Raw genomic sequence first — 12,680 nt, 5'->3', positions numbered from 1 at the left:
AGCAGTGATTCAGTAAGTCCTGCCTGTGCTCAAGGAGAAGGGATAAAGGCATGGGTATCAGGAGAAGGGATCAATGAGGGTCATGTTAGACTACCTACCTCAATGTTTTAATCTTTTCCCACAAGCTTACTAGTTGTGATAACATCACTATCAGTAATAAGGTCTTGAGCACAATTAATTCATTGTCGCCAAAGCTGTATTTTTAAAGTTTATGAAATTGAAGCCAATTTGCAGAAGAATGGGCTTAAATGAGGCAACCACAGAAAAATGAGTAAAACAAATGCCCTTAGAGACCATTAGAACATAATTTGAAGCATCGTGAAATAGCCATCACTTTAGGGAAATCTCAGGTTCAAGGGTTTTTTCCAAAGAGACAAACAGAAGCTCAAAGCAAACAAATGCTCTGTGACTTTTAAAATTTTTTTCTACCGTTTTTGACACAGTTAAGATTCCCTTACTACCTTTCAATAAAATCATGTTATAATGTCATCAGTGTGAATTTTTTGTTGTTACTTTAGTGCTGTGTTACTGTACTTGCCATTCGAAAATGAAGGAGAGCTAAGCATTTTTTTTTCTACCAAGAGAGACAGAAACACTTCTTTGTAGTCAGTGTCTGGAGTGATCTTGTATGTTAAAATAGTTACTAGAAAAAAGGTTAGTAGTCTTTTTCCTGTTTCTTTCAGTTGATTGCAAGCTCCTCATTCAAGTATTGGTCTCTTGACTTCCGAAAGAGCAGTAGCTCCAGATAATTTGCCTGATTTTCCTAAGAAAATGTTTTCTGACTTAATAAAATTTAGTCCTCTTTTTTTTTTTGCCCTTTAAAAATAACTTTGTTTACTTTTTGATGTGTTTGTAGAAGCTCTTGGCACAATGCTTGGCATAGAATAAACACTCTGTAAATGTTAGTTCCTTTCTTTTGTAGAAGAAACATACTAAATCTCTAATAAGTGCTTTTGTGGCATGCAAAACTAATATTTAATAGTGCATGGATTGTTAGATATTTATAAGCCACTTAAATTCAAGGAATGAATAAACTTTTTGCTATACCTTATAATTCTAAATAATTTTTACTACTTCTAACACATATCTTAAAATATAATTGAAAGTAATTTTTGCTTGAATAATTGTCAAAACAAAATTCTTGGTTAATTCCATTCTCTTCTTTATTTTTGATAGGAAAAGAAATTCCTCTTAAATTTTGATTGGTTAGGATTGATGTGCATGTGCTTTCTACTTATAAACTAATGCTATTTTCCTTGTCCTTTTGTTTCACTGCTGCTTCCATCCTGATGCATTTTGCTTCTTCCTGGTTTGGACTGTATTTGTTTGCTGCTCAATTACCCTGCATATTAAAAGCTTCTTGGTGATAGCAAAGATGTCCTTGGGTCATCAAGTAAGTAGCCAAAGTTCAAGTGGCATGTTTGGGGATATGATAATATTTTGATGTGTACTTATGGAAGGCAAATGGTATTTTTATTTTAATTTATTATGTCTCCTAATTTTCTTTCCAGGCATTGTAATTGCAAGTAAATATAAATGGGCATTTGGTGCCCATCTTTTCCCAGTGTCCTTCTGAACTTGATAGACCGTGTTTGTACGTTTATATCTTGATTACTTAAAGATGTATTATTTATTTAGCCAAATATTTAATCAGTAATTTAGTACCTCTTATTCATGGTATTCCTTTTTTTAATCATTGCAAGTTGTAGATCAGGCTACTATGAGGCTAAAGGTAGTACAAGGAATTCACTGCCCTATGGAAATGAGGAATAATGTTTGATTTTGTCATAATTTTTATAGAATAGATATTCTGGTTATGAATTTTAAAAATCCTTTTAAGAATATTTTTTCATATTTCATCTTAGGGACTTAAAAGATGCATCCTTTAAAGTTGTATCCAGTTTATATCAATAAATTTTCCTGAGATTTTTTTCTTATATAACCAGACACTGTGATAACTCTAAAGATACACAATGCATTAAACACGTGCCCCACATCTTTATAAGCTAGCTGAGAATTTAGACCCATGAACAGATAATTTCAAAGCATTATGGGAAGGGCAACTTTTGTATTAAAAAATATAGACTTACTGAGATGAGATGAACTTTAAAGATTATCTAATGAAACATTCATTTTGTAGATGAAAAGCCTGAAGCTAAGAACTTAAATATCCAGGAAATTAGAATGGGTTATTTTTTATCTCTTGCCCAGTGTGTCTTCTATTATTTTTCAGAATTCAGACTGAAACTATCAATTTGCTGAGTTTTTAAGACTAACCAAATAATTAACATTTTTAGTATTATCAAAAATCAGACAAATATTTTAATCTTACTGGAAAGAAATATAGGTAATTATATTGATTTAGAAAGTTTTAGTATTAATCCCTAGTAATCTGACTATTGACTGTTGGTTTACTGCTCTGAAACTCAGTTTTCTCAATTGCCAAAGGAAATAGAGCAAGATAATGGCCAAGGCGTTTCTAGTTGTAAAATTGTTTGATATAATTTTTTTGTTTTTGGTCCTAGTGCTGGTTACAGTATTATGCAACTTTTTTTTTTAATGGTGACGATATGCTAAAATTCCTTTTTTCCCTTTAATTGCAAAAATTCACAATATTTCAAATGTCAGTTATTATACAACCAGCATTATTAGGATAGTAGATATTTAAAAAATAGAAAAAAAAATGCATATCCCAAATCATTATTATGTTTTGTTGTTCAGCCTTGTGATACTTGACAAATATGTTTAATGGGTTCTTCAATGGCCTTGGTTACCTTGTATATTTGAATGTTTCAGGTGAACCAAATGGTACTGCTGAAGATTATAAATAGCATTGCATTTTTAATATGTGCTTAAATGGTTCTGTTTTAGGAACTGGGTTTTATAAATGGAGAAGTCTTTAATTTTTACTTGAAACAGAAGAAATTTACTATGGTTGCATATTTTAGGCATATATAAATAAAAATATATAATTTGTATAGAAATGAGTTTGTATTGTACCAAGTAAAATCACAACTTCATTCTGTCTTAGCTTTCACTTAGATTAAGGGAAAACACTGGAATTTGAAGCTTATAAAATTATTCAAATTTTATATTGATGAGTTGAATTCAGGAAGTGAAGAATAGTACTTACAGAATTACATTCCACTTAGAATTTATAGCTGGTATATTAATTGTAGTACTATTATTCTGATGTGATTCATACTCTACTTAGGGTGAGTAATACAGTATGAATAGCCAGGTCCGCTACTTTACTTTCACCACAAAGTAGAAACCAGCAGAGGGCATTATAATGCTATCTTAAGTAGCTGAGTCAACCTGAAAACCTTACTCATAAAGGTCTATATTGATTGCACAGTGAGAAACTACACTGGAATCATACAGTGATCCATTGAACAAATATCTTTTAAGTCATTTAATGGGTATTTATGTCTGTTATGTGCTAGAGGATACAGACCAATAAACCAAAGCCATGGCCCTTCTGGAAATTGCAATGGGATAGTTCACTATTGTGTAAATAATTTAGGACATACAATGATTTTTATATTATACAGAGGCTTTTTTTTTTTTTTTTTTACTGTATAGTTGTAAATTTTTATGAACGGGGTATATTTTAGTTTGTTAAAGCTGCTGTAATGCAGTATACCAGAAAAGGAACGGCTTTTAAAAAGGGAATTTATTAAGTTGCAAGTTTACGGTTGTAAGACTGTAGAAATATCCAAACAAAGGCATCTAGAGAAAGATACCTTAACTCCTAAGAAAGGGCCTATGAAGTTCAGGGTTTCTCTCTCAACTGAGAAGGCACATGGCGATGTCTGCTAGCTTTCTTTCCTGGTTTCTCATTTCATAAGTGTTCCTCAGGAGTGTTTTCTTTCTGCATCTCCAAAAGTCTCCGGCTGGGTGGTTCACTGGTGGCCTAGTGGCAGAATTCTCACCTGCCATGCTGGAGACCTGGGTTCGATTCCTGGAGGCTGTCCAAGCCAAAAAAAAAGTCTCTGTCTATGAGGGCTTTCTTGGCTCTAAAGCTTTTACCAAAATGGTTTCCTCCTAAAGGGTGCCAGTAAGCAACCCCACCTTGAATGGGTGGGTCACATCTCCATGAAAACAGTCAAAAAGATCCCACCCAGCAATATTGAATGAGTATTATAGAATATGGCTTTTCTGGGGATACATGACCGTTTCAAACTGGCACAGAGTGAGAGAAAACAAATAGGACTGTAGGCTTTCTGATGTTTTTCTATACATTGCTATTTCTGTGTACCCTCTCACTCTCAAGGTATAAAGGTTTCAAAACCTTCTGTCAGCTTCCACAACAGCTTCTGACACTAACTGCAAAAAGTGCATAGTTCAGTTTAGTTCAGTCTTGATTCTTGGGGTTTGCGTAGGTGCCACAGGTTAAGGGCAGTTCTCCACAAAACTGCCCTTCAGGCACTACTCAAAAGTTCCGGGACCCAAGCCACCCACACTTTTGAGCAAGTGGCTACAAATTTGGGGATTCCCATACCCCCTTGGGTTTGATAATTTGCTTAAACAACTTATGGAACTCACTGAAAGCTCTATACTTAAAATTATAGTTTTTATTATAGTAAAAGGTACAAATAAGAAGCCAAAAGAAAAGATACACAGAGTGAAGTCTTTGAGTGTCTGAAGTGCAAGCTTCCTGGCTCAGCAATGTGTCTTCTCAATCATGGAAGTTCCTCTGGGTTTCGAGTATCCTGAGTTTATATGGCAGTCTCATTATGCATTATTGACAGAATCTGTGTCCACATGGTTGAACTCAGTCTGCAGACTCCCCTTCTCTCCTAGGTAACTTGATTCAAAGCCCCATATTTCCTGGTTTGTCTTTCTGGTGTTGTTTCTTCCCCATTCCAAAACTGCAAGTATGCCTGGCCCCTCCCTCTTCTCTCCTTAGCCTGTGAGCTATCAATGTGGTCTTGGGCATACCTAGAAGAAAAAATAAAAGACAACCTTATAGCAGAAAATTCCTAAGATTCAGAGGATCTTAGGAATTCCTTTATTAAGGCATTAAGGACATAAACAGCCAAGTTTTTCAGTATGCTATACTAGCTTATAAAAATTGTGAACAGTAATACCTCAATCAAAAATAGAACCAAATTTGGGTTCTATTGGTGATAGAACCAAATTTACACTTCTCTGAGTACTTTCTTTTTTAAATAGTAAAGGAATCCAAGACATATATCTTCCTGATGGAATACTAAAGTATACTCTAATTGTATTAGTTGTCCACCTTCTGGACCCCAAAAAGATGTGTTCTTTCCATATGCAAAATACATTTATTCTATCACAGTATCACAAAAGCTTAAATTATTTCAGTAACAGTATTAAATACAAAGTCTCATCAAAATCAGTTACAGTCTTGTTCTGTCCTAAGGCAGAATTCTCCTCTAGCTGTGGACCTGTGATACTTAGAACAATTTATCTGCTTCTAATAACAAAGAAGGGAGAAGTCATAGAATAAACATTTCCATTTCCATAAGGAGAAATAGGAGGAAAAACAGGGGACACTGGATCCAAACAGTTCTGAAAACCTGCAAGGCATACTTCATTAGTTTTCCAGGTCTGACAGTCATCCACAGAATGACATTTTATCCTTGGGATTTGAGACAGGGCAGTCCCACCCTTTCCAAGGGCTTGTGCAGCAGCCCTGCTCTCTCCAAACATTGGGGTACGGACTCCAGTATCACCAAATATTGGTAACACGGCCATGTGCTCGGTCCCATCATCCTCAAACATCTGGTTGGCAGCTAGACTCTTTGCTGTCTCCAGGGCACATACTCCCCACTTTCCAATCAGTGGGGTCATAGCCAGGCTTTCCCCAATGCCGGGGGCATGTGCTTTACCCTCTCTGAAGCTTGGGGCAGCAACCCTCTTCCTGAACAACTGGGTGGTCACATGTTCTTCAGTTCCCCAGCCATCTGAGAGCTCTGGGGTGGCAGCACTCTTCCTGAACAGTAGGGAGAAAAACTCCAGGGCAGACTCACCCTTTCCATGTGCATGGTTGAGTATACACTCCTGGTGTAGGGTTTTTTTGGTAAAACCTCAGTTTTCATGGTTATGCGTTTGAGGTGGTTTTTCCTTCAATCTGTCCCTTTTCTGTCCCTTTTAGTACAAGCTGGCAGTGGTTCTGTTCTTACAGATTGTGCAAAAAACTTGTCAGTTTTGCTTGTGGCACACAGGGGTCCCAACCATCAGACAATAGGACTTTCCACACATTCTTTCTGGATAACTCTATCTCCAATCCTGACTCGCACTGGAATAGCTGGCTGTTTCCATGTTTGGTTAAATTTTCACATGGGGCTATTCTCTGGGGACTTGTACTCCAAAAGCTCATAATTTCCCGAACTATCAATTTCTGGTTTCCTTGAACTGAAGAGTTCAGTTCTCAGCTTGTCCCTTTCTTCTCACATTTTGTTATAAGCTGCAAGGAGAAGCCAGGCCACATGTTCCACATTTAATTTGGAAATCTCTTCAGTAAATTCTGCCTTCCTTTGGACTCACTTTTGCCAAGCTCTCTGTACTTTAAAATAAGTATCACCTTTCTTGCAGTTTGCAGTTTCCTATTGAACATTTCTTTCTAAGGCTTCATCATAAGTACTAACTTTAGTGTTCATATTTCTACCAACAGTCTCCTCAAAGCAATCTAGGCCTTTTCTATCAAACTCCTCACAATTCTTCCAGAATCTTCCTCTTATCTATTTATAAAGCTGTTCTAGCATTTTTGGTACCTGCAAATTGCAGTACCCCACTCTCAGGATCAAAATCTGTTTTGGTTTGCTAAAGCTGCTGGAATGTAATATGCTAGAAATGGGTTGGCTTTTACATTGGGGATTTATTAATTTACAAATTTACAGTTCTAAGGTCATGAAAATACCCCAATTAAGGCATCAACAGGACGATACCTTCTCCAAAGAAAGGCTTCTGGCATCCAGGATCCCTCTGTCAGATAACAAGGTAGATGGCTGGTGTCTGCTGGTCCTTTGCTCTCAGGTCTCGTTGCTTTCAGCTTTTTATTCCAGTGACCTCCTCCCTGAGCTTCTGTGGGTCCTCTCATCTCCTACTAAAAAACCTAATCAAAAGGTCCTCCCTCAACAGGTCTGCACCCACAGGAATGGATTAAAAGAACATGACATTTTCTGGGGTACTTAACAGCTTCACAACAGCACAACTATGTTATTGGGTACACATATATGTGATTCCTTTTTGTATTCCATATATTCATATACCATTATTTATCCATTTTATTTTCAATTGATACGTGTTTAGGTTGTTTTTATTTTTGTATTACTGTAAATAGTGTTGTTATGAATGTTATTATTTTTGTCTGCTGGTATAAATCTAGGAGTGGAATTATTGGACTATAGGTGTACCTGAATTCGGTTCTATAAGATGGTTTCAAATTGTTTTCCGAAGTGTCTGTATCAATGTACACTCAGCCAATAGTGCTTAAAATGTCTCATTGATCCCTTATTCATCATACTTGGTATCATCAGACTTATTAATTTTAGTCAGTCCTACTGAAACCAAAATATTTATTTCATTATTATTTTGATTTGTATTTATCTGATTAAAGTAGGATGAGCAGCTTTTCATGTATTTATTGGCTATTTGCATTTGTTCTTCAGACAAGTCATGGCTCAAGTCTTTCTGCATTTTTTTATTATGTTGTTGAATTCAGAAATAAACATGGTAGATATAGAATGAGGTCTTTTTCAAATTTATTTTTAGGAGCTCTTTTTTTTCTCCCTTTAGTAGAGAAGTTGTGGGTTTATTGAAGAATCATGCATAAAATACAGGGTTCCCATAAACTACCCTATTATTAACACCTGACATTTGAGTAGAACATTTGTTACAATTGATGAAAGCACATTTTTTTGTAATTGTACTATTAACTATATTCCATGGTTTAATTTTGGGTTTACTGTTAAGTGCAATTCCATGGATTTTTTATTTTTATTTTTCATTCTGTTACCATATATACAACTTAACATTTCCCCTTTTAACTACATTCAGATGTATGTTTCAATGCTGTTACTGACATTCCCAGTGTTGTACTGCTACCACCACCATCCATTACCAGAACATGTCCATTGGTTCAAATAGTAGCCCTGTATATTTCCTAATCCCCACCTGGTCCCTTAGTAACCTATATTCTAGAATCTGATTCTATAAGTTTGCTTATTCTATTTCATTCCAGTGAGATCATATGATCTTTGCCCTTTTATATTTGGCTTATTTCACTCAACATGATGTTTTCAAGGTTCATCCATGTTGTCACATGTGTCAGTACTTTATTCCTTTTTATGGGTAAATAATATTCTATTTTGTGTATATATCACATTTTATTTATTCATTGATTGAAGGACACTTTGCTTTCATCTTTTGGCAATTGTGAATAATGCCGCTATGCATATCAGTGTGCAAATAACTATTCGAGTCTCTGCTTTCATTTCTTTTGGGAATATAACTAGTTGAAGGATTGCTGGGTCATATGATAATTCTATACTTAGCCTTCTGAGGAACAGCAAAACTGTTTTCCATAGCAGCTACACTGTTTTAGATTCCCACCAGCAATGAAAGAGTGTTCCTATTTCTCCACATCCTCTCCAACACATTGGATTTTCTGTTTGTTTTTTTTTGTTTATTTTTAATAGAAGCCATTCTAGTGGGTCTGAAGTGGTACCTCATTGTGTTTTGATTTGCATTTCCCTAAAGGCTACAATCATTTTGAACATCTTTTCATATGCTTTCTGGCCATTTGTATATATTCTTTGGAGAGATGTCTGTTCAGATCTTTTGCTCATTTTCAAATGGGTTGTTTGCCTTTTTGTTAAGTTGAAGGATTTCTTTATATATTCTGGATGTTAAACCTTTATCAAATATGTGGTTTCCAAATATTTTCTCCCTTTGTGTAGGTTGTTGTCTTAGTTCCATAATAAAGCCCTTTTAGGCACTAAAGTTTTAATTTTGATGAGGTCCCATTTATCTAATTTTTCTTTTGTTGCTTGTGCTTTGGTGTAAAGTCTAAGAAACCATTGCCTAACACCAGGTCCTGAAGATGCTCCCCTACAGTTTCTTCCAGGATTTTGATAATTCTGGCTCTAATATTTAAGTTTTTGTTCCACTTTAAGTTGGTTTCTATATAAGGAGTAAGGTAAGTTCCTGCTTTCTTTTCTTTGCAAACAGAGATCCAGTTTTTCCGGCACCATTTGTTGAAGAGGCTATTCTTTCCCAATTGAGTAGTATTTGCCCCCTTGTGAAAATCAATTGGCCATAAATGTGAGGGTTGATTTCTAAGCTCGCAGTTTGCTTCTGTTGGTCTATATGTCTATGCTTGTGCTGTGCCATGCTGTTTTGATTATTGTGGTTTTCATGACAAGTTTTAAGATCAGGAAGTGTGAGTTTTGTGAACTTCATGCTTCTTTTTCAAGATGGCCTTGACTATGAGGAGTTTTTTTGTTTTTGTTTTTTAATATATTCTAGATACCAATCCTTTGTTGTAAATCTCTTATTGTGTGCCTTTCTTTTCAGCTTCGTTATGGTGTTTTTTAATTAAATGAATTCTTAAATTTAATATAGTAGAATTTATCAATTCTTTCTGTTTTTGATTACTGCCTGGCTGTGTCATTTTTATTTTTTTTTGGCTGGGGGTACATGGTCTGGGAATTGAACCCGGGTCTCCTGCATGGAAGACGAGCTTTTTCTACCTCTGAAACATCTGTACACCCTGGACCCTGGTTGTATCTTTTTAATGGAATCATTCATTACCATGTTTATAAAGATAGTCTCTTCTACTTTCCTCTATAAGTTCTGTAGTTTTCTTTTTATATTTATGGTTTTAGTCTTCATAGACATGTGGTAGATAACTATTTTTCCAGTATGGATAACCAAGTGTCATTTTGTAGTTAATTGAAAAGACTTTCCTTTCCTTACCTCTGTTATATATCAAGTCTCCACATATGCAAGAGTTTGTTTCTGAGCTCTGTTTAGTTCTCTAGTTCAATTTGTCTCTCTGTGCATCAGTATCATGTACTTTCAATTTCAGTAATTATTTTTAGAAATCAAATAGTGTATCATGAACCTTGGATTTGGTAACTGTCATATACTTTATGACCCTGAAGTTTCTTAAAAATATAAATTTGTGTATTTATTCAGCCACATTTTATATCACCTTCAGTGTGCCAGGAACTGTGTCAGGACCTCAACATTCATGGAAAATAAAGCAGAAAAAGTCCTCATGGAATTTATAGGCTGGTGGAAGAATGGCAGGCAATGAATAAATAAATGATGTAATTTCAAATACTGATAAGAGCTACAATGAAAATCATATAATATAAAGTGGTAGAGTATAACTCTAGAGAGGTAAGCAATGACCACAAAAAAAGAAAAATAAATGATATTGGACTATACCAATTTAGGAACTTATTTAATCAAAAGACAATATGAAGATACCACCAAAGGGCTTTTCTGAAGAAATTATATTAAGCACAGACAAAAGTAAGTGGTGCCAACAATGTGGTAATCTGAGGTAGGAGTGTTTCAGTGGTAGAAACAAAAAATATAAAGGCCCCGAGACTGACTGGGTCAAGATGGCATATTCTGAGGAATATAAAGAAAGCCCTTATGGCTGGAGCTAAATGTCTGTTAAAGCGAGTGGTAGGGAATGAGGTTCGAAAGATAGGTGGGGGTAGACCCTGTTGAATCTTTTAGGCCATCGCTTTTATTGTAAATATAATGGAAAGCCATTGTAAAGATTTCTGCATGATGCAAATCTGATTTATGGTTTCAGAAGCTTTGTTCTGGCCTCTCTGTAGAGAATGAACTCTATACAAGCTAGAAGCAAGAAGATAAGCTGGGAGACCAGGTAGAAGTCAGCTACTATGGTCTGAGGGAGAGATAATGGTGGCTTGGATGAGGGTAGTAGTTGTGAAAGTGAGGATTCCAGATAAATTTTGAAGGTGGAGTCTAAAGATCTCACAGATGATTTGAATGTGTGATGTGAGAAAAAGCGAAAAAAAAACAAAGAATATATCTAGGGTTTGACCTGAGAAAGTGGGGGGAATAGTGATCTCTTTAAAAAGAGAATAAGTGAATCAGAAGTTATATCTGGATAAAATTTGAGATGCCAATTAAGTAATAAAGAAGCAATTATAGGGCAGGCCATGGTGGCTCAGCAGGCAAGAATGCAAGAATGCTTTCCTGCCATGCCAGAGGACCTGGGTTCGATTCCCGATGCCTGCCCATGTAAAAATAATAATAATAATAATAAAAATTAAAAAAAAGAAGCAATTATAAGGTAGGCAATTGAATATGAGTTTGAGTTCAGGGGGAGACACTGAGGCTGAATATATAAATTCAGGAATCATCAGTCTATAATTTTTTAAATGAACTTGGTGGGAAAATATTGTTTTATTTTTATATCTTTACTTATGATAAGTAAAAGTATTTTTGAATTTTTATATCAGAATTTAAGGAGCTAAAATATAATTCTGAAGACTTTAGCACAATGGAAAAACATGTTAAAATAATTTGATATAAAATCTGTAGTGGTAAAAATGTAAATTGTGAAGTTCTGGTAACTTAAGTTGAAAAATTAAAACTAAGGTGAAAGTCAAATCACTCTCTTAAAAACTAAAGTTTCTGTAGGCTGAATGCATAGAGACATAAAGTGAAAGAATATAGAGATCCTAGGGCACGGTGGACTTGCTCACAATTTGCCCCATTCCTTCCTTGAATGTTTTTTTCTTTTTCATCTTCTCTGGATCATAGGCATTACTCTCCTCTATTAGCTGTTTGGCCAAATGAAGGAGAGGCTTCCTTAAAACATTATTTAAACAAATTACTGGGGCAGAAAGCATTTCAGAGACCAGACTTTTGAACCAAATCATTCAGAGTTAGAGTTTTCTTTGTTTTACTTACTGACTGCTTAGTCTTAGGCAAGGCAATCTCTGAACTGCAAGTTTTTCCATCTCTAAAACAGGAATCTTATCTACTTTCCATGAAAATTAGAAATTACAGTAGAAATTCTAGTGAATGTAAAATATTATTTTATACTGTTAATTATTATTTATCGTATTACTAATGAGGTGTTGTGTATCTTTTCATGTGTTTATTGATGATTTGTGTTTCTTCTGTGTAATGCTTGGGTCTCTGCTTATTCTATTGGTAAATAGAAAGAATTAATAGCACAGTGAAAGGTGCATACTAAACTCATGGCACCTTTCCTTATCAGTTAAATATGTATTTCCATATTTATAATGCCTATAATTTGAATATTTGACTCATGCATACCTGATAATTCCTCTATGACTGATAGCAAACCAAAATTAAAGGAAAAGAAAACAATTATGCAAATTTATTAAAGTATTTGGTAAAATGAATGTAACCACTGAGTACATTTCAGTCATAATTCTTTTTCCTGGTATTGGCTCTACAATTATATAAATCTATGACTTTAGTACTAATTCTTTCTCCTTTCTTCCCTTGAGTTGTTGTAGCAAACAGTGACGAATCACAGCTTCTGACACCAGGAAAGATGAGTCAGCGCCAAGGGAAAGAAGCCTATCCAACACCAACCAAAGATTTGCATCAACCATCTCTTAGTCCAGCAAGTCCTCACAGCCAAGGTAAGGCATTGTTGTTTTTAATTTTTTTTTAACAGG

The 12,680-nt window shown here is 35.1% G+C and overlaps 1 protein-coding gene across 11 annotated transcripts in view; it reads left to right on the top strand.

Annotated features, from left to right (window-relative positions):
• OSBPL8 (oxysterol binding protein like 8) overlaps window positions 1–12,680 on the top strand; it is a 271,517-nt gene that overhangs the window by 112,847 nt on the left and 145,990 nt on the right. For 4 of the 11 annotated variants that reach the window (XM_077111485.1, XM_077111481.1, XM_077111482.1 and 1 more), the window contains 2 exons: window positions 1,357–1,393; window positions 12,507–12,644. In XM_077111485.1, the coding sequence (XP_076967600.1) occupies window positions 1,357–1,393; window positions 12,507–12,644 (175 nt within the window). The remainder of the gene's footprint in view (window positions 1–1,356; window positions 1,394–12,506; window positions 12,645–12,680) is intronic. The other 7 variants (XM_077111487.1, XM_077111489.1, XM_077111488.1 and 4 more) reach the window with 3 other exon arrangements.

Source organism: Tamandua tetradactyla, chromosome 7, assembly GCF_023851605.1.
Source record: "Tamandua tetradactyla isolate mTamTet1 chromosome 7, mTamTet1.pri, whole genome shotgun sequence".
Taxonomy (NCBI): domain Eukaryota; kingdom Metazoa; phylum Chordata; class Mammalia; order Pilosa; family Myrmecophagidae; genus Tamandua; species Tamandua tetradactyla.
Note: the sequence above shows the minus strand (reverse complement) of the source record. Positions and strands in the feature narration are given on the sequence as shown.